This window comes from Salvelinus alpinus, chromosome 33, assembly GCF_045679555.1.
Source record: "Salvelinus alpinus chromosome 33, SLU_Salpinus.1, whole genome shotgun sequence".
Classification (NCBI taxonomy): domain Eukaryota; kingdom Metazoa; phylum Chordata; class Actinopteri; order Salmoniformes; family Salmonidae; genus Salvelinus; species Salvelinus alpinus.
Genome location: NC_092118.1, coordinates 9229048 through 9251726, shown reverse-complemented (window position 1 = coordinate 9251726; position 22679 = coordinate 9229048). Strand labels below are relative to the sequence as shown.

Below are 22679 nucleotides of genomic sequence, written 5' to 3'. Positions count from 1 at the left end.
AATTTGCAAATAAATTCATTAAAAATCCTACAATGTGATTTTCTGGAATTTTTGTCTGTCATAGTTGAAGTGTACCTTTGATGAAAATTACAGGCCTCTCTCATCTTTTTAAGTGGGAGAACTTGCACAATTGGTGGCTGACTAAATACTTTTTTGCCGCACTGTACATGTGCACGAAAGTCAACTCATTCTACCTTTCTACCTCTGGTGTTTTCGCCACTGGGCGAGTGACTACGTAAGGTACAGACAGTAGAGGTTTCTGCCCAAGAGGCCTGTGTGAACAATCCCCACAATTATGCAAATTGACCTCCTCCCAGTATTGCATCCCTCTCTCCTTCCTGTTGATTGGGCTATTTTTAGGGAATTGTTCCGCATGAATATTTTAGTGGTTTAGTTCCAGTTTGCTTCACAGAGAGAGAGCCACAGCTAGAGTCTGGTTGGATAGTTGGAGATGAGGCAGAAACGAGGAAGGGGCCTTGAGGTAGGTTAGTTGCAAAGGTAGTCAGGATGATGTCATTGCTATTGGGGACCAATATGAGGCCATTTGGCCGTTTGGACAAGCAGAGGGAGGAAGAGGGCTTACAGAACATGCACACGGGTTGAAGTTAGATGACAGAGGGAGGCGGAAACAGAATAGCCTGGTTCAGATATGAATGTGCTTTAACCAACTCCTCTGACTATAATTGTCATGGCATACATTATAGTCACCAAACACACCTGGACCAGGCCTGGAGGGACAAAGTGATTTTGGAAACTTAAACCGTTTCTGTTCATTACCCTTAAAGATCAGACGAAGCATGGTAAATGTTGCATTATGCAAATGAGTGTGGCAGTATGCTAGTTATTCCTCTTGACATGAGGCATTAGTATTCTCTCAAGCAGATACTAAATTAAGTGTGTGTGTGTGTGTGTGTGCTTCCAGTTCGTTGACATGTGTGTATCTGTGAGAATGCACTTACAGTGTGTGTGTTTGTGCGTACGTGTATATATATGTGTGTGTGTGTGTGTGTGCGTGCGTGCGTGCGTGCGTGTGTGTCCTCATAAAACTCTTTTTTTTCTCCCTCCCTGCAGGCTTGCCAAGAAGTCATGGTTTGGTAACTTCATCAACCTGGAGAAAGAGGAGCAGATCTTTGTGGTGATCAGAGACAAGCCTCTCAGCTCCATCAAAGCAGACATCGTTCACGCCTTCCTCTCTGTAAGGACTTCCTCATCACACCTCTTTACCCCTCGCCGCTCCTCTTTCTCTCCCTCTCCATCTACTGTGTGTGTATATCTTCTTCTCTCGCTCTCTCTCTCTCTCCTCTCTCTCACGTGCTCTGTCCTTTGTCACCCCCCTACTTGTGATGCCATTTGACTTGTTGTATGGAATTATATTTCAAAGTTCCTCGTCTTCAAACGTTGAAATCATTATTAGAGCTAGCACGCCAAGTGAAAGGGAAAAGGGGATACCTAGTCAGTTGTACAACTGAATGCATTCAACTGAAATGTGTCTTCCGCATTTAACCCAACCCCTTCTGAATCAGATGGCTATGTTCATTGGTTTGTCCTTGAGGCGAAGTGGATAAATTCACTGTAAAGCAACTGTGATTTTTCTTTCGATTTAGAGCAACTTTTAGTCAGTGCTACTGCCCTCTGTTGCTTTCCCAGTGAAGGTCAGTGTCATTGTGTAATCAGTGAACAGCAGCCTGCTTTTTGTAGTCTACATCTGATTGGTGCACAGCGGTCTGGTTTCTGACGTTAAAAATGTGCCAAGGAAAGGGCTTGATTGAGTCTTCTAAAGTTTTTTTCTTGGCCACACTGTGCATAGCTGTGTCATTTATAACGGTCGAACACAGCGTCAAAACAGTCACGACGACGGATGGAAAGTCACGTTGACACTAAACACTCGTGGCATAACCAGTACCGTACGCTACAGTAGTTGGCTTGCATTAACCCTACACCTAGCCAATTGTCTAACCTTAACAGGTCCGCTTTATTTCCCAGCGGGTTTCTTTCAGTTCATTTTAAAAGCCACCTTAGTCCCTGTAGCCCAACACTGTGTTGTTGCTGTGTGTCCCTTGTCTCTTCAGCGCTGTCTATTGTATTTGACTCAGAGTCTGATGGTTCCTGACAGCGCTGTGCTGTAGTGGAACAGATTCAGTGTTGTCTCTTCCTGTCTTGTCTCTCCTTGTCTTGCCTCTTCTCTGTATTTTAGCTCGTGTATCATATCCTTTTTCTCACTCGTCACACATGGTCTCTGTATGTAAACGGATTGTTTTCTCTCTCTTTATCCTGTGCGCTCTTTGTTTCCGCTCTCTCTCTCCCACCCTCCACCTCCCTTTCCCATCCCTCTGCTTCCCTACCTCCTGCTTCCCACCTTTCCCCCCCCTCTCCCTCCCTTCTCCTCTCTCTCATGTAGATCCCCAGTCTGAGCCACAGTGTGATCAGTCAGACTAGTTTCCGGGCGGAGTATAAGTCTACTGCCGGGCCTACAGTATTTCAGAAGCCGGTCAAGTTCCAGGTGGACATCACCTACACAGAGAGCACCGCCGCCACCAAAGAGAACGGCATCTATTCGGTCACCTTCACCCTGCTCTCAGGTAACACAGACAGAAAGGCGGGCAGTCAGGCAGGCACATGCGAGCACACACACATATTAACATATACACACAAACACTGTATACACACAGACACTTCCTGAATATATACACACATGCACAAACACACACGCATCCACGCTGATGCAAGCGCCATTACACAGAAGCCAGGTGAGAAGAAGGACAGAAAACCAGAGACCGTTTCCCACCATAATCACACTGCACTTTAGTTCCTGCTGAGTGTCAAAGGACAACCTCTGGCCAATGACACTGGAGCATCATCTCTGGCCAAATATTCTGTGTTGTCTCTGCAGTACGTCTGCTTAATCCGATGTGGATAACTTATGTTAAATTGATGTTGAACAGACTCTTATTTAATTCCATTTCGATTTACAGGACATGTGTTTGAATTAAAATTGAAGCTTCATTGAGGCTATTGTGAGGAAAATCGAATAGAAATTATGTCATTGTGTTCATAACGTTGGCACTCTTTGCGTCCTACTGGTGTGGCATTGTGTTTCAACATCACAAGCTTGTTTTCTGTCTATTATTCTGGTTATTTTCAAGAGCAATTCTTATTTTTCAGTCAATCAAGTCCTAAGTGTTTTTCTCTGTTTCTCTCAATTTCTCTCTCACTCCCTTCCTCTACCTTCTCTCTGCCTCCCTCTCTATCTCTCTCCTCATTCTCTCTCTCTCCCCCTCACTCTCTACCTCCCTCATTTTTCTCTCTGTCTCACCCCCTCTCCCTCTCTCTCACCAGGTCCTAGTCGCCGTTTCAAGCGTGTGGTTGAGACCATTCAGGCTCAGCTGATGAGCTCACATGACCAGCCCGGGGTCCAGCAGATCTCTGGTAAGTAGAGGCCCTCCCCTCGCCCCCCTACACCCCTCCACTAACCCACCCCCCCCCCCCCCCCCTCCTCCCGGCATCCCCGTAGCTCACGGCAACGCCACAGTCACAGTGCGGCTCGACTCACACGCTTTGGCACAAATCTCCACATGCATGGCCCACACCATGGCAGATGCACCCGGCACCAACAAAGCAACAACGTTGGTATCCTCGAGACATCTAGAGGGGGCACACACTCTCCTGACTTTCTTACATTCACACACCAGGGCCCAGTCATGACCTAAACAAACATCATTCATTTGACAACGGTTTGCTGCTAACTTTTTTAAACTTTCCAACCAGCTCTAGGTTAAGAGGTTGTTTTGTTGAACTTGTGTCCAGTATAACCTTCCCATATAGAGAATATGGACCAAAATGATGTAGCAGTTCAAAACGATCCTCCTCACATTAGCTCAGTACATGTATGTATTATATGGTTTTATATTCTGGGATGAAGATGGGTTGAACAGGGAGGAATGGAAGAAAAGAAAGACAGAGTCACGTTCTGTTCTTCACTTGTCCTTGTTTTTTCGTGTGTGTGCCTGTACTGTATAAATGTAGGTGTTTCTTCACTTGATAACAGCACCCACTGCTGGTGAGACACGGCATTACATGCATTACATAGTACATACTATAGAATATAATAAGGATAGTGCCATCTTTTTTTACTCCTGGGCCCACAGTATGAGAGTGTGCAGACTAATGCGTGTGTCCTAGTCTAGTGCTTTAACACCTGACTAAGATAATCAAGTCATCATCCAAACGTTGGTGAAGTGTACACGTGTGTTAAAGGGACATTACATTTACATTTAAGTCATTTAGCAGACGCTCTTATCCAGAGCGACTTACAAGTTGGACATGTATCAAATGTCCTTCATATTCATCAACTCCAGCGCCAGCTCAACATCAACATACATGAAAATTACGTGTTTCTATGTTTTGTAGTAAACAAAAAAAAGGTAGAGGAAGATAAGTGTTTCCAATTAAATCATCTGTGTGCATTTGAACCATTCATGAGTATGCCTTTTCTACTAATTGTCTACTAATTGGGCGATGACGTCATGGGAAATACATATCTTCCTCTATCTTTTTTTAAGACAAAACATAGAACCACGCCATTTTCACATATGTTGGGGTGGTGCTGGAGAAGTTGGATTTTTTAAATGTATTTCCCTTTAACGCACACGCGCACGCACGCACACACACACACACACACACACACACACACACACACACACACACACACACACACACACACACACACACACACACACACACACACACACACACACACACACACACACACACACACACACACACACACACACACACACGAAGAACACAGGTTTGACCACTCTCCAGTTCACACATTTAGCACACGTACCAGCTAGCAGTCTTAGCACTTTGATTGCCTGGGACTCACCCTGTCACCGATGGGAACTGTTATCAGGCACTGTATGCAACACCCCCACCACATTCTCCATCAATAACTCATCCCCACCACTCTTTCAATGTTGCTTTCACTCGCTTTTTCTTTTCTTTCCTTCTTTGTTTCTTTCCTTCCTTCTCGCTTTCTTTCTTTCGCTTTCTCTCTGTCATCTGTCAATGTCTTTGTCCCTGTTTCTCTCTTTCTTCAGGGTTGGGGTCAAAGGTTTTACCATATTCCAGGGAATTCATTGAAATGCAATGAATGAGTTGGAAAAACATTATTTCAAATACTGTTTGATTTCCAAAATTCGTGAATTGAAGTTCAGTTGTTCTCCAGAATTAGTTGAGGTGGAATTGACCACAACCATGTAGCCGTGTATGTTCTATCCCTTTTTCTATCCATCTCTATCTCTTTATTTCCCTATTTTCCCTTTTTCACCTGTCAGTCCATCCCAGCCTGCTTTTGGTCATCATCCACAGCTTCAATCTAACTGCACTTGGCAGAGAATCACTAAAATAACTGAATGACTGGTCTGGCATGCTGCGTGGAATACACGGGTTTCAACCAGAGCCATAGACGGTCTACAGAGTGTCTGGAAACTGATCATCTTTGTCAGCTCCAAATATTCCATGCATGTGATGGCCTTGGACTTTTGGTGCCAATATGGCCGCCTCGATCATTCAAAAACTGAAACTGAGTTTGCCTAACTCTGTGTGTGTATGGCTCTGGGGTGAATCAATACCCTGAATGCTAGATATCACACACGAATGCTGAACAGTGTGTGTCACGTATGACAGCAACACACTTAGGGCATGTGTTTTTAGCCAACAACAAAAAAACGATTTGACCAACCGCACGCAACCTTTACTAATATTAAGTCAACCGCTAGAATAATATTTGTTACAGATCTGTGCAATCTGGTTGCACTCACTCCTTCAGTGTCTGAGACCAGAGGGGACTGCATGCGGTGCCACGTTTTAAGAGTACTATTAGCTACTACACAGGACACTCATACTGTGTAAATTCTGACTTACTTTGTACGTGTGAATATTCCATGAGAAGAAGGAAGAAGGAAGCCAGGTGTGTGTGTGCGCGTGTGTGCAAACGTGTGTGTGTGTGTGTGCGTGCGTGCGTGCATGTGTGTGTTTGCGCAAATACATTTTCTCGTCCTTTTGTACTTTGAGAGAATGCCCCCCCCCTCCCAAGTAGAATATTTCTAATCTCCCATTAGTTTTCACCCTACCCAGCTAATTAACGATTGAGAAAGAGAAAGAGTTGCATACAGAGAGTCAGAGACCTAGCTAGAGACAGACTGACAGATGGGTAGAGAGAGAGAAACAGAAAGTCTGAAGAGAAGCAATGGAAGCAGCCCCCCCCCCCCCCCCCCACCCCCCTTTTGAAATGCATGGACTTTAAACATCCATGCAAAGTAAGAGTAAGACATTCCATTTGAAGCGTTTGATTCCAGAACGCAATATATCTTACCATGACATGGGCTAGCGAAAAAATTGACGTGATTTTGTTGAAAATATTGCAAGGTCATTTTATTTTAGATAGACAAATAATCATGTTTTGTGGCAAAACGCTGTTTAACCACCACTAACCACAGAACTCCAAGAGAAAAGTATCCCAATTGGGTTTTAAACAGTTATATGTCAAGTGCATTTGGAAAGTATTCAGACCCCTTGACTTTTTTCGTATTTTTTTTATGTTACAGCATTGATTCAATTGTTTTTTCCTCATCAATCTACACACAGTACCCTATAATGACAAAGCAAAAACTGTTTATTATTATTTTTTATTTTTTTACAAAAATAAATATATCACATTACATACATATTCAGACCCTTTATCAGTACTTTATTTAAGCACCTCTGTGCCCAGCGATTACAGCCTTCCCACTGGGCACAGACGTCTATTCCATGTTGCTTCAATGTCATTTAATTGAAATGACGTGGAACAACATTGATTCAACTAGTGTGTGCCCAGTCGGTCGAGTCTTCTTGGGTATGACACTACAAGCTTGGCACACCTGTATTTGGGGAGTTTCTCCCATTCTCCTCTCAAGATCTGTCAGGTTGGATGGGGAGAGTCGCTGGACAGCTATTGTCAGGTCTCTCCAGAGATGTTCGATTGGGTTCAAGTCCAGGCTCTGGCTGGGCCACTCAAGGACATTCAGAGACTTGTCGAGAAGCCACTCCTGCAATGTATTGGCTGTGTAATTAGGGTCGTTGTCCTGTTGGAAGATGAACCTTCGTCCCAGTCTGAATTCCTGAGTGCTCTGGAGCAGGTATTCATCAAGGATCTCTCTATACTTTGCTCCGTTCATCTTTCCCTTCATCCTGAATAGTCTCCCAGTCCCTGCCGCTGAAAAATATCCCTACAGTATGTTGCTGCGACCACAATGCTTCACTGTAGGAATGGTGCCAGGTTTCCTCCAGACGTGACGATTGGCATTCAGACCTAAGAGTTCAATCTTGGTTTCATCAGACCAGAGAATATTGTTTCTCATGGTCTGAGAGTCCTTTAGGTGCCTCTTGGCAAACTCCAAGCGGGCTGTCATGTACCTTTTAAAGAGGAGTGGCTTCTGTCTAGCCACTCTACCATAAAGGCCTGATTGGTGGAGTGCTACAAAGATGGTTGTCCTTCTGGAAGGTTCTCCTTTCTCCACCGAGGAACTGGAGGTCTGTCAGAGTGATCGTCAGGTTCTTGGTCACCTCCCTGACCAAGGACCATCTCCCCCGATTGCTCAGTTTGGCTGGGCGGCCAGCTCTAGGAAGAGTCTTGTTGGATCCAGACTTCTTCCATGTAAGAATGATGGAGGAAACTGTGTTCTTGGGGACCATCAATGCTGCAGAAATGTTTTGGTTCTCTTCCCCAGATCTGTGCTTTTTGCTCTGACATGCACTGTCAACTGTGGGACCTTATATAGACAGCTGTGTGCCTTTCCAAATCATGTCCAATCAATTTAATTTACCACAGGTGGACTCCAATCAAGTTTTAGAAACATCTCAAGGATGATCAATGGAAACAGGATGCACCTGAGCTCAATTTCGAGTTTCATAGCAAAGGGTCTGATTACTTGTGTAAATAAGGTATTTCTGTTTTTTATTTTTAATACATTTGAAAAAATGGCTAAAAACCTGTTTTCACTTTGTCATTATAGGGTGATGAGGGAAACATTTATTTAACACATTTTAGAAATAGGCTGTAAAGTTTTTAAAAAGATGATGAAAAAGTGAAGGGGTCTGAATACTTGCTGAATATACCGTATACTATAATGGAAATGATTCGAAAAATGCACCATCTGCAAAAATCATATAGAACATTCCATCCACCTGGACAATGGATATAGCGCATCTTGGGAAAAACTAGTGCGTTGGATATCACATTTTGCAAAAAAAAACTTTTCTTTTTTAAAAGCACACCTGAAGTAAATGTTTTAAAAGGTTGATAACAGCCATAATTCATACTCAGAGAAAAGGACCCGTGTGCATTCATTTCAGAAGAAAAATAGCCAAATGTATACAAATATTTATACAAATCTTCATTTGTATAAACCGGCTGACACTGTAGAGGTGTGTTAGAGAGTGACTCTCAGATATCTCAGACACTTTGACCAGCAAACCCTCCGAGCCACTGTTTCCCTAATGAAATACTCACTCGATTGGCAAACAGCAAGCTACTAGCCTGAGCCTCCCTCACTACACCCGATGACTCTTAACCTCACCATCAACGCACTATGGTGTCACTAATGCACAGCTCTCCGCCTGTGTGTGCGTGTGCCTGTGCGTGTGTGTGTGTGTGTGTGTGTTTGTGTGCGTGTGTGTGTGTGTGTGTGATCCTTTGCATGGCACAGTGTGTGTTGGGATGCACACTAGTGTTGATGCAAATGCCCACTTCCCTTCCATTCCATGGGTAAAACACATTGTAGACCATCAATAACACATGGCTATGTAGCACAAGAACAATGGTAAGTGATAGCAAGATGACATTGCGTAAGTATTTTGTGTTGGGTCAATAAAAACACCCAGCTAATTAACTTTAAAAGGACAGTTAGACTGATAGATTTCAAGGAAGTTTGGAGTAAACTTGTATATGTTTGACTCTCTGTGGAACACTAAGGGCTGGCCTCCCAGACCCAGATTAAGCCTGTTACTGGATTAAACAGCACTTTCAATTTAGGACCTCCATTGTGCATGCTTTTTAGTCCAGGACAAGGCTTAATCTGTGTCCAGGAAACCACTTACTTGAAAGTGAAATTGATTGTGTGATGAGTGATGTTATTGTGATGATGGCATGTTGTTCACGTTGTCTGTGTTTGTCTGTGAGCACTGTATGTACTCATTCTAAGGTATGCTTTTATTGTGGTGACTGGGATAGTTACCAGGAGCTTGGAAGGCAAAGATATTATGTTTTGTGGTACTCTGAAATGCTGCTCGTGTTCCCAGCCCTTTCTCTCCTCCCCCCTTTCTTCGGAAAGATAGCATTTGGGCATACCGGCTTTTGTTACAGGCCTGCTCTACCACTTCCTATTTCTACTAATCATCTTCTAATCAGGACCTTGACTAGCTAAATCAGGAGTGTTAGAGCAGGGCTGGAACAAAAACCTGCACTCAGTAACTCTCTAGGATGCAGATTTGACCACCCCTGCCCCAAACCTGGTATTTGTAGTTATCACCCTTCCAGAGCTCAAGCTGGCCCTCCTATGTCACCACTCTCACCCAAACCAGGTAGAACAGAGACTCAAAAGCCCACTGGTTTTATGTGAACCCTACATTTTTTAAATAGATTACTATTGTTCAAACGTTAGGTCTCCTAACTTAGCACTTTAATACTGATGCGCCATCACCCTAGAGACAGTATTAATGTATATACTAACAGTCTAACACATATAATCAAATCCTCTTTTTTACCATCCACGTGGCTTATGAGTCTCCTTTCTACCTCCTGGAACGTTACCTCCAGTCCTTTCCTCATCATCGCCCTCTCCTTCCCATCACCCTCTCCTCCTTCCTCCTCACGTTAACCCCATTGCTCATTCGTTGTTTGTTCTCTCTCTTTTTTTCTTTTCTTCCCATCTGTGTACCTAGGCAGCCCGTTGAGTAACTTCTTTGACGTAATTAAACAACTTTTTTCAGACGAGAAGAACAGCCAGGCGTCGCACAACTCCCCTGGCACGCCCGGCACACCTAGCCCCGCCCCCGCCAAGCATGCCCCCGGCAGCAGGCGAAACGAGTCATGTCCCCCGCCCACTCAGCCCCAGCCCACCCAGCCCACTGACTCTAAATGCCCCCCGCCTCCGGGCAAAGACAAACAAACAAAGATGTCCGCCACCAGCCGGACTGGGGAACAACCTTAAGACCGGAGAGAAGTAGCTAGCTCTCTGTTGCATGGCTAGATAATAACCACCTGTTATCAGGTGGTCAACACCCAATACAAAACCCACAAGAGTGTGTGAGAGATGACAAATGAAATGAGAGATGCTGCTGGTTTCTTTGCTTTAGTCAGTAGGCTTAGTGTGTGTGTGTCTCGGAAAAAAATCGACTTTTGATTATCGCCGAGATAAACTTTTGTACTGTATAATAATGGAATGACTACAATTTCAGTTTAGCAATCGATCATTGATCAGCATTTGACAATATTAAGTACCACATGTAGCCATGTTTCTTTTCTGTTCCTCTACCCTCTCGTCCCTTTCCCACGCCGTGGGGTGTGTGTGTCGGTGTGTGTGTGTGTGTGTGTCTCCTCTGCTCTGTGATGATGGCTTGACCTTGTCTCTACCACCAGGGATCATCACTAAAACCTATTAGAGAAACGAGATGGAGGACAGTGTGTATCCCAACCTGGGGCACTTTGTCAACAACGGGAGTAAGTGAGCCAGAGACGGAGGACAAGAGAAAGACTTCACATACTTCACACTGCTGTCCCCCTCCTCCCCATGCACCCCTCCTTCTTTCCACCTGCACACACACACACACACACACACACTTACACTAAACATTAGAGTACTAGAGACTCTCTCATCATCGTGACAGACACCCAGAGACATATTAGCCGAAGAGTTGGAGAAAAGCCTTAAAAAGACAATGATGTTTGTCAAACCTATACTACACGCATCCTCTCTCCTCCTTTCTCTCCTCATTGTCTATCCTCCTACACACACGCACACACACACACACACACACACACACACACACACACACACACACACACACACACACACACACACACACACACACACACACACACACACACACACACACACACACACACACACACCTGGGGGATGTAAAGACTTGCGCACAAAGACGAATGGAAGTAGAACCACTGGCTCCTATGAAAGTTGGAGAGAGGTGGCACGACTCTTGGAAGTTGGATGGACGTTGGCTGAACGTTGGCTAAACGTTGGCTGGATTGTAATTCTTTTTAATGTAGTCCTTCTTTGTGAACTACAGGATTTTAACACTTTAGACTTCTTCAGACTCTGTGTCATTGCTGTAAATGAAATGAAATTGAGTTAGTTGACTTTGGGTGGGCATTTGGGAGGGAGGGGTACACAAATGAATGATCTATTCTGTTGTACAGACTAACTATGTTCCCATATGACTAACTATGTTCCCACAAACAACGTTTGTGTAGTTGTGACATTATGTTTAGCTAAGAATTGTGTTAACTTATCGCTATATTTTGTGTTTTCTACTTGTTCGACGCGTTTTATCGATTAAATGTTGTATTTTATTTTCGGTTACCTTTTGAGGGATGAATAATTTCAGGGTTTTATTTTCTTCCATTTTGGTTTGTTCATGTTCCTTTGAAATATCTGCAGGATTCAGACAACAGTGGACATAATTATTGTGTATATTTGTTTCCCTTATTGTATTTTTGTGTCATGTTTGTTTTAATTTATTCTGGGTTATTTATATAAATGATGGAGAAAATGTACTAGATAATTTAAAGATTGTTTTTTTGTCATGTTTAATTTATTGATCATTGAGAATTCTCTAAATGTTTTTGTGAACATTCATTTTTTTTCCAGCTTCGATGAGAAAGCTTGTAATATATACATTTGGCAAATGATTTACGGTAATTTAAGAATGTAGACTAGTCTCTTTGAGAGGAACGAGCCCTCTGTTGATAATAATTGTGCGTTCCTTCTCGTTGTGTGTGTACGACGACAAAGGCAACACTCGAGCCACTCGCCTTGTAAATACAAAAAAAAATGCTGACAAACTTATTTAAAAAACCAAGGGGATTCCTACTCTTAGCTTTTACCTTGTATTGTCGTTTGCATGTCCAACATTTGTCTTTTCTTTGCATGTTGTTGTTGGAATTGTTCTGTCCCTTTTCCCCCCTTCCCCCCTCTTTCTTTCTTCCGTTCTTTCTTTCCTGTCTCTTAATTTGTTTCTTCTTATTTTTATTTTCTCTCACCACTTCGGTTGTTTGTTCGTCTTTGGAGTTCTTTCTCGCAACCTCCCTTCTCCTTCCTTATACTACTGTGCACATTTACCGTGCAATGCATCCTCTGCACACACACACAGTTACAAACACACACACACACACACACACCGTTTCTCTCAAAGAGAGACCTGATACTCTGGTCACGAACTCTGTCTGGGTTGGGAATTGGTATCAGAAGAGATAAAATAAAGCAATACCTATTATTGTTATTCTTTCTATTTTGTACTATTGGGTCACCAGGCCACACAGGACGATGGACATACAGTAGAACACAACGCCAGGAGCGCTGGTATTTAGCAGGAAACCACTGGCAATGTATCCCCTTGTGACATAACTGTGAACAACTTCAAGTGCAAAAGGAAATAAATCTGTTGACTTTGGAATTGCGTGGTGGTGATTTCTGATTGGATCTTATACACTTCCATGGGTGCATATTATTCTAAAAAGGGGGCTAATATAAAAACGCCGACGCTAATTATTGTGAGCCAAACGTTTGACACACTGTATGTACAGTAGAATAAAATATCCAGAGTTCTGTTATTCCTGTCCAATATCTATCTCCCCTAGTTCCATCCACACGAGAGAGGACGGACTCTAGTAAGTAACAGCAGCCTCTAAATGCTTTATTTCTTACCAACAGAGTCTCAGTACCTGTTATTATGTTGGCGGTATATCCATAAACCTTCTTCGTATTCTAGATCAATTCCAGCCATAGTATGTTGCATCCATTTCCTCTCTTAAGCAATGGACCATTTCTAGATTTCCTACGTCAGTCCTATGGAACAAGTCCCACACATCACTAGATGGCAGCAGTACTTCTCCAGTTATCCATCGATCCTCCTTCCTGCTCTCCGGGCTACATGAGGAACTGATGGTGAGTTTGCGTTCAACAACTGCAAAACTCTTTATGCTTCCAGCTCTAACTTTTTGCAGCACCTTCAGTTGTCCTTTCACTATTTGTGGCACGTGTGGCAAGAAGCTGCTAACTACCCTAGCAGTACGTTGGGCATTCACAGGAGCAGGTTTGAGGGCCTGTAGGATCACAGTAAAAGTGTTATGTCTGGTGGCAGCTTCACCTAGGCCCTGCCTCTTCTCTCCTTCATGACAGAGTACCATTACCAACCTGTGCTGGCGACAGTGGTGACATCGCCGCACTGCGAGATACTACTTTATCTCCTGCTGGTATGTCTGTCCTTCTCCCCACATGGGGTCCATCTCAATATTTGAATGTGGCCTCCTCTCCTCATCCCCTTTCCTTCACCATAACTGACATTTAAGAACAGATATAGCTTCTTGGCTTTCACTTATGTAGTTATTTCACATCAGTACAGTTGAAGGAAACAAAACAATGGAAGAACAAAGAAGCCAACTATGACTACTGAAATGCGGCCAGTGGCTTACTCTCTGCAGGGAGGGTAGAGCAAGAGCAGCCTGTGGACCAATGTGACCTCCAAAATCCTCCATGAGGAGAGAGGAGTGTCGGTCCTGACATGTGCCACTCCGGGGCTCTGTCGCAGAACCTCCTGAGCTCTGCCGCCCCGTGATCCTGTACAGAATATATATATATATATATATATATATATATATATATAGAGAGAGAGAGAGAGAGAGAGAGAGAGAGAGAGAGAGAGAGAGAGAGAGAGAGAGAGAGAGAGAGAGAGAGAGAGAGAGAGAGAGAGAGAGAGAGAGAGAGAGAGAGAGAGAGAGAGAGAGAGAGAGAGAGAGAGAGAGAGAGAGAGAGAGAGAGAGAGAGAGAGAGAGAGAGAGAGAGAGAGAGAGAGAGAGAGAGAGAGAGAGAGAGAGAGAGAGAGAGAGAGAGAGAGAGAGAGAGATACACTGATGCAAGCACCTCTCACACAGGCACACTTTTCGTCGTTGATGATCGTTATAAGGGATTGCACGTGCTACTGTCAAGGTGCAGACAACACACAGATAGCATTATGACATAGCTTAAAGCCTGCTTGGGACTACCTTTCATAATAACAAGGTTTGAATACTTACCCTGGACAACAAGTAGATGCTGACAGCGTTGTCCAGGGCGATACTCTGGAAGAGCAGGATGTCACACGGCCTCTCAGCTGGAAGAAACAGACCACTGGCAGCCGCTGCTGACAGAGGAGCAGAGAATACTTCCATCACAAGTCACCACTCCAAACATACAGTTACAACTTTCCAAAGTGCTTACGTTTTATGAATGAACTCCACTATGTTGTCTTTCTACTCCTCAATGACAAGTGATAGTGGGGGCCATTCCTAAAGCTTAACCACTGTCGTAAATGTTTCGGATCAACAATGGGATGTATGAATGAAGTTCTATCAGTGTAAATGAGGATGCGTTTCTTACCTCCATAGCGTCAGCCTGTGACAGCATCAGGCCTTCAGTCCCTCCACAGTACAGACAACTCATCATCCTCTGGAAGGTGCTGTATGTGATGTCAGAGATGTGACTGGTGCTGGTGTCTGACGCACAGAAACTCAGCAGGGACCGAAACCTGAAAGAGACAAAAGAGTCTTGATAACCAAATTGTGGACACAAAAGCACAGGCGGCCCTGAAAACACTCGAGCCTGCACTCGAGGTCATACTTGATGGAAAACGTACTATGCTTTCAGTCTCAGGCTGCCACCTCAGGTGTAAGGAGGGAAGTGCTAGCTCACCTTTTGGAGGCAGACATGGAGGACCCTGTGGGCATAGAAGGGACGGCCTTCCACTAACAACATCTCTGGGTTGTTCAGGAAATGAGCATCTGGTGGAGGAGAGAAAGCGAAGTGACGTTTACACCGTTTAGAGTCAGAAACATACATTGAAATACATGTACACAACTAAGCATGGTTTACACAAAACGTTGGAGTTACTCTTGCTAAAATGTAGTGAAAACTCGGACCCTAAAAATCGGAGCAATTAAACAGACTGTAGTTTGTTCCATATCGAGAGAGTATGCCGGTCTTCATATCTAGCTGCGTGGAGAGAGTGAGGTCCATCTGAGGAACAGAAGGGAGTAGGAGCAGAGCCGTAACAGTGAGAGAAGACGGCTGACAGTCTCTTGGTTATGGCATAGTCCTAAAGGGACATAATCGTGTTCAGAAAGAGTCGTGATTTTATATAACAGACATTGTACGTGTGCTACCCATTTTTATAACAACTGATTTGAGAATTCGTAAGACGTTGGATCGCTTTTTCTGATTCACACTCTGCTTCTGGTTTGACGTTTCACTGAACATTTACTCGCTGAAAACCGCAGTCTGCATGGTCAACCCAAACAACACCGACTGAAGGAGAAATTGGACTGCAAGGCCCAAGTCATGGACTGCAAGTCATGGCTACCTTGCTGGTTGCAAGCATGTTAAACAAGAGAGGTAGGGCGGGCGAGACCAGCTCCTGGCAGTAGACCGTGGCCTGATAGTGGTGAAGTCTCTGAGGAGAGAGAGGGTCACCTCGTCCCTGGACAGCTGCTGGGCTACATGGAGGGACTCCAGCCACACGTGGAGCTTCCAGGGGACACCTGGGGAACAAATAGGGCCACAAATTAGGGTCCCAAGAGATGATTTACCTAGGTCAGTCATTGAGAACAAAGTCTAAAGTGGATCAATTCATATTTCTGTGCTTTCGGAATGCATGATTCACAAGTCCTTCAGAAAACAATGACGATGGCATATACAAAAGAAGTAGGTCTACAAATAATCCATACCCAGTGATCGTAGCTCCATGGTGACATCCAGGTAGCCGTGCACAGCGCTGTAGTAGGCAGCCTGCTGCAGGGCCTTCATCCTGGCCTTACATAGCCTGGGCATGGGGCTGGAGCTACTGGGGTAGACAGCAGGGTTACAAGGGCTGAGGCTGGGGGGAGGTAGTGAGCCAGCCTCCTCTTCCTTCTCCTGGAACCCCTCAGCCGGTATCTCCTGCAGAGAGAGAATGTCCTCCTTCCTCTGCCGGGGCTGGGTCAGAAGCCTCCTCAGGACGTTCCTGTAGGAGAGTAGGGGATGAGTATCCATTCATTCATTCATTCATTCAGTTCTGACTGAAGGAAACAGACAAGGAAAGAACGACACTTTAGACTATTGAGACATGGCCCAAGCCTGGACTAGTCAGACAGGTGCAGCTACCTGTGTCCGTGTGCAGCGGCGTAGCTGAAGCAGTTCATGTCCTCGTAGAGCGGGGATGTCAGAGCGTTCCAGTCATGCACTCTGAGTAGAGGGTCGGCATCGTGGGCCAGCAGCAGGCTCACCATTTCATAGTTCCCAGCAGCAGAGGCCAGCTGTAGAGGAGTCTCAGCAGAGCTCTCCTGGCTGGAAGTAACAGCAGTGCCCTCCACATCTGCACCCACCTCCAACAGGAGCTATACAACACAGAAACCCAGAGGAATGGTTAGTACTACACAGACACAGACAAAAAAAACTTCCCACAGGGTACGCACAGTAGCACCATCAAGGCGGAGATGTGTGAGTAAGAAACCGTGTTAGACCCTTTCCACTGGGCAGTGATGAGGCGAAATTCCAGTAGCTTTTCAAAAATCCCTGGTTTTCCAGAAATACTCTTTCTAGAGGATTACCATTACCATTACATGATATACTATCTATATCATATTATGATAATATCTAGAGAGTAGTAGTGTTTACCGCCAGGTCCAGGTTGGCTCCAGCCTCCACCAGTATCTGGACCAGAGCCTCGTCTCCACATGAACATGCGCACATCAGAGTGGTCACACCCTGTAGGTCAGAGAATACACATCTTACTCTGAACAGTTTTATTGACTCTCTACACTCTCTAACACCAGTCAGGGTAGGGCATGCAGTATACGTATTCAAACAGAAGACTGGCAAGTATTGACAGGGAGGATAAATACTCAGTCTCTTTTACCTTCCCTGTCAAAACCTGTCAGTCTTATGTCGGAATATGTATACGTCCTACCCCTCTCCCCAACTCCCCCCTACCTCTACCCCCACCATGTATCTCTTATTCCCTATCCCCAGTCCTACCTGGTCATCCATAGTGTCAACCCCTGATGGTCCCAGTAGCTGTGTTGCCTGACCAATCAGGTCTGCTCTGCCACAGGTCAGCATGCGGAAGCCCAGATCCAGCTGAAGCTTCTCTGTAGCTGCCTTAGAGTCCAGACGCCTAAATGAGCTGGAACAACACTCGGGCCTGGGAGAGAGGGAGAGACAAGAGGATAAGGAGAGAGAGAGAGAGAGGCTACAATGAAAACTTCTAACATTCATAACTCTTCAATAATGACAGCAGGCCTACTGTTATGTGCTGGTTTCACAAGTCAACAGTATGGTTCAGCATCTTTCTATTGCATGTTACAGTAATATACACTCACCGGCCAGTTTATTAGGTACACCAACCCGTTCACAAATAATGGATTGCTCCTACGGACAGTAAGTCACGTGGCCGTGGCTTGCTATATAAAGCAGGCAGACAGGCATCGAGACATTCAGTTACTGTTCGATTGGACATCAGAATGGGCAAAAGAGTGACCTAAGCGAATGGTGTGAAAAACAAAAAATCATCCAGTTAGTGGCAGTCCTGTGGGCGAAAACAGCTTGTTGACGAGAGAGGTCAGAGGAGAATGGCAAGAATCGTGCAAGCTGACAGGCGGGCCACAACACTGACTCAGTACAACAGTATGCCATTAAATATGCAACGCTCAGTGTGTTTCTACCTCAGCGGTCTAGGCTCACAGTCCAATCCTGGGAGGAGCTATCTGGCGGTCTATCTGACATCATCGCTGTCCACCAATAGGCTGCGGCGGTGCGCCGCGTGCACCACGGCAACTCGTATCCACTCCATCAGAGGGGGAGTCTGTGAGGAGGAGCAAAGATTCAAGCAATGAAGTATTATAGTTTATTCACTTTCCTCAATGACTCAAAGTCCCACAATGCCTTCAAATCTGCCGTAAAGGACCAATTCCTCAGCCTTTTTTACAAAAACAACTACTTAATTTCCTGCAGGGGGCTAAAACAGGTTCACGCAGGGTGCTTTTTGGTAGTCTTAATGTGCGTCCCATAACTTTTGCCCTAATTGAGAAAAAGGGCAGCTTTTTACCGTTAACAAAGGACTATAGATAGAACACTGGTTCCTTGGTGTGACGTTTGTTTTAGAACATGCGGTCTCTTCACCTCCCCAGAGCACAGAGGCAGGTCGTTACGGCAAAGATCTGTATATAATGTCGAGATGCTCATGTCTCCGCTCTAACAGTGGGAGTCGTCCCAAATGCAGAAAAGCAGGCGACAAGCTTAGGTCCAAAATAAGGCCATTAGGCTTATACAGATTTTGGCACTTCACCTCTTCCTCTCTGGTTATGGTTACTGAGATCACAGGGCTCAACAGAGACACAGAGATGAGTCTAACTGGACGCTAACAGGTTAATGGGGCATGTGATTATAATTGGTACCAGGTGGAGGGAAACAATATCTCTGTGTGCCTAAGCATACAAGAAGGCACATGCATACACACAGCACTCACGCGCACACGCACGCACGCACGCACGCACGCACGCGCGCGCACACACACACACACACACACACACACACACACACACACACACACACACACACACACACACACACACACACACACACACACACACACACACACACACACACACACACACACACACACACACACACACACACACACACACACACACACACACACACACACACACACACACCCCTTACCTCTCTCTGCTCAGGGCCATCCTGGGGGGCTCTAGATTTGGGTTCTCCAGTGATTCCATCTGTGGGCTAGACAGGAAGTAGTAGAGGGTACGCATGGCATTGGGCGCCCAGAATACTGAATGCTGATTAGCTGGGTGAATAGGGCTGAGGGAGGGGTATACCACGCGGAGGCGCTGTATGTGGTGCATGGACTGTGACACCAGGTCACCTGAGAGGAAACAGTCACACACACAATCGGTATCACACACGTCATAATCTGATACAGATCCATAAAACCTCAGCTATACATGATCAATTAAACACGGATGCTGTAGTTGTGGCGTGATGCACTGCAGTACCCATAATGCTCTGTATACGATATCCGTTTCCTTGCCAATGCGTTTGCAATGCAAAACTGTGGGACTTTCAACTTCTGTCAGTAGAGTTATAGACAGAGCTACATCGCGGTTTTGCCCTTCAGTTTCTGAGATATCACAGGTAGCAGCCGGAGCTAACGTTGAATCAATTCTGTGTCTTATTATATCTCTATGCAGATGAAACAATACGAACGGTTCAACGATCGAGTCTCAGCTACTCATCAGATGTCACGTTTGGGAGCAGAGTCGGGTTTAGCTGGGCTCAACAGCACGTCCTTCCCTATAGACCCTTAAACCAGGAATGGTGGTCCTCAGCCGTAGCTATAGCAGTCACTTATCACACAACATATGTGGAAGGCATTGGAAAGAAGAGGCGCCAGCTCTTAAACGTAGCAACCAGAGAGCAGTGAGAGAATCTGCTCCTGTGAAAGAGATTGCAATCTTAAAATGACTACTTCCTTGTTTGATGACGCTAAGGCTCCTGAAGTAGCCACAGTGTCTGTCAAAGTATATGCAGGTTTTAGTTAATATCATACTGCAAGAACAGTATGTACTGTAAATCCATATGGGTAGATATACTAGACAATCTTAAATCTCTAGTGATAGCAATAAGCACCACAATTATGTTATTTAAAAAATAATCTTTCTATGGTGAAACAAACTGTATGTTGTCCCATTTAATTTATGCGCTTGGTCTCCAAGAATGAACAAGGGCGTGCACTGTCTTGCTAGGTACTACTCCCAAGACGACCAGAGAGAAAAGGACCCACACGGAACTTGTTTGGTTTGTGGAAACAGGGGAGTGAGAGTGTGAGTGTGTTTGGGGTGTGTGCTAGGCGGAGGGAGCAAGGGGGTCTATAACACCCCGTGGCTGACGTGAAAGTACCCTTATGTTTTGGCAACACACAGTGGTCTGTTATGTCGCCTAATGGTTCAGTGAATACGACATCCCCGTCTGATTCTAATGAAGGGACCCTTGAGAAAGACCAAGGGTCAGAAAAACAAACAGACAGCGAACAGGGTTAACTTTATTATGCTAACGGCAGACCTGAGACCAGTGTTGTTACCTACACCAACACTGTCTGTCTGTCATTCTTTCTACAACGCTAGCTTTCACATAAATCGTAAAGCAGTGTTTCCCGACCAGTCCCTACTGGATTGTGGCTAAAGAGTTAGGCCGGGATTCAATCCAATCACACTTTGTCGACAATGCGCCATTTACAGGTCATTTCTGATTGAGCCGACATATGCAGCGTCTCCTCGAGCGCGGGAACGTTGCCTTTAAAAGGTGCATTGTCGACAAAGCATGATGGGATTGATTCCCGGCCTTAGGATTTTGGCTAAAAACTTGTTTTGTCTATGTGAGACGCTTTAGCTAGGGTGGGGCACAGCGCTTTAAAATGTTTCGGGAACAACTGACTTACAGAAAGAGACGTCTAAGTAAGTTTACGTTCTAACAAAAGACATGAGAGTTGGATGGATTCAAAATTTGAATTTTGGGTGCCATCCTTCAAAGTAAAGGAAAAGGGAAAGGGGGATACCTAGTCAGTTGTACAACTGAATGCCTTCAACTGAAATGTGTCTTCCGCATTTAACCCAACCCCTATGAATCAGAGAGGTGCGGGGGACTGCCTTAATCGACATCCACGTCAAGTAACCAATGGTGGTGTTCAGTGCTGCCATATTTAGGTGCCCTAGTTTTAATAAAGATGAACAAGACAGACTGGGGATGTTGGAGTTAACAGCTGGTAGCTCTCTGTATCTCTAAATGTGAAAGACGGACCTCTACTCAGAACCAGGTTGAACATGGTCGGTAAGAGTCTGTGCCCAGAACAGTCTCTTTCTCCTGACTAGATACGACTGATTGACTGATTGATCACATGCATAAGGACAAGATAGTTCCTCTCTGGCTAGGACTAAAGTGAGAGGAGTATGTTGGTGTTTGAGAAAGAGTGTGTGAGAGAGGGAATCTTTGAATGTAAAATGAAGAGGGTATGTAGTACGTTTGAGAGTGTTTGAGTGAATGTGAAGATTGAGAACGTGACACACACAAAGACACACACACTCACTGAGTTCTGTGATGCTGCCCACGCATGTGGCCAGAAGGGACTGTTCCAAGGTGCGTAGCTCCAGGTGGGCATAGGCATCCTCCCTGCTCTCCATTGGTGCCCGGGGATCCTCCGTGTACGGACTGACATGGGCCGGCAGGGAAAGCTCACCTGTACATACAAAATGTACTCACAAAAAATAGCTCTAAAAATATATTTAAAAGGTAGAAGGTATCAAAGGAACATTTACTCCATACGTGTTACTAAATCCCTCAATTTATTTAAGCATTAATTAACGCAGTGTTTCAACTCACACTAACGCTGTCAATGTATGCCACCATGGCTTGACATCTGCACAAAAACACCCAGGACCACAGACTAACTATATAAAATGCTTACTTGGAGGTGATGGTTGAGTGCACTGCTAGTCACCTGGACAGTAATGTAATCAGGGAAAATAACGAGGGGATCATATTGGCTTTAGTTTGTTTTATGAACTAAGATTAACTCTGGGAGAGAAAATACGGAGGAGACATGAGGTTAGCGGATAAATGTTTAAATGTTTAGCGCTCTATATTCCTCTCTCTCTCTATTTTCCCACCTTTAAAATTAGAATTTAACCTTTCATTTAAAACTTCAGGAAATGAGACAGATAATGCCGTGATGCATGTGATCCCATCTTAACCATACCCCAAAATAAAATGTGATTTTCATCTGTAAGGTGCACTCTTAGAAAAAAAGCTGCTATATAGAACATACAAGAGTTGTACCTGGATCCAAAAATGGTTCTACCTAGATCCGAAAAAGGTTCTCCTATGGGGACAGCCGAAGAACTCTTTTGGAACCCTTTTTTTCTAAGAGTGTAGTAATGGAACGTTCAACCATGTATTACCCTGACCAAAAGGGGTTTTAACTAATACCTTCTGCCCAGATGTTTGTCCACCGCTGTCGTCGTACCTGGAGGAGAGCCCGGTCGGCCCTCCTCAAGGCCACCTCCAGGTATCGATGACAAGCAGATCGCCATCGGACCCCAGCTCCCGGTATCGTCTCGGGCAGAAGGCTGTCCACCCGGGATCTGCCCCTCCGGGTGGAGTCTTGCAAACTGTCGGCCCTTTCCCCATTTATCGGCCCTTTCCCCATCTCCAAGATCATTAGCCGAAGAACTCTTTTGGAATCCTCTTTTTCTAAGAGTTTAGTAATGGAACGTTCAACCATGTATTGCCCTGACCAAAAGGGGGTTTTAA

At 44.9% G+C, this 22679-nt stretch overlaps 1 protein-coding gene and 1 pseudogene across 6 annotated transcripts in view; one reads left to right on the top strand and one right to left on the bottom strand.

Annotated features, from left to right (window-relative positions):
- Positions 1–12735, top strand: part of LOC139563302 (serine/threonine-protein kinase BRSK2-like) — a 178083-nt gene extending 165348 nt beyond the window's left edge. For 4 of the 6 annotated variants that reach the window (XM_071381880.1, XM_071381877.1, XM_071381879.1 and 1 more), the window contains 4 exons: positions 1072–1195; positions 2399–2579; positions 3337–3426; positions 9985–12735. In XM_071381880.1, coding sequence (XP_071237981.1) covers positions 1072–1195; positions 2399–2579; positions 3337–3426; positions 9985–10253 — 664 coding nt within the window. In that variant the 3' untranslated portion in view covers positions 10254–12735. The remainder of the gene's footprint in view (positions 1–1071; positions 1196–2398; positions 2580–3336; positions 3427–9984) is intronic. The other 2 variants (XM_071381878.1, XM_071381875.1) reach the window with 2 other exon arrangements.
- Positions 12736–13749: 1014 nt separating this feature from the next.
- LOC139562851 (ankyrin repeat and BTB/POZ domain-containing protein 2-like) lies at positions 13750–22459 on the bottom strand (annotated as a pseudogene).
- Between the last annotated feature and the right edge of the window lie 220 nt (positions 22460–22679).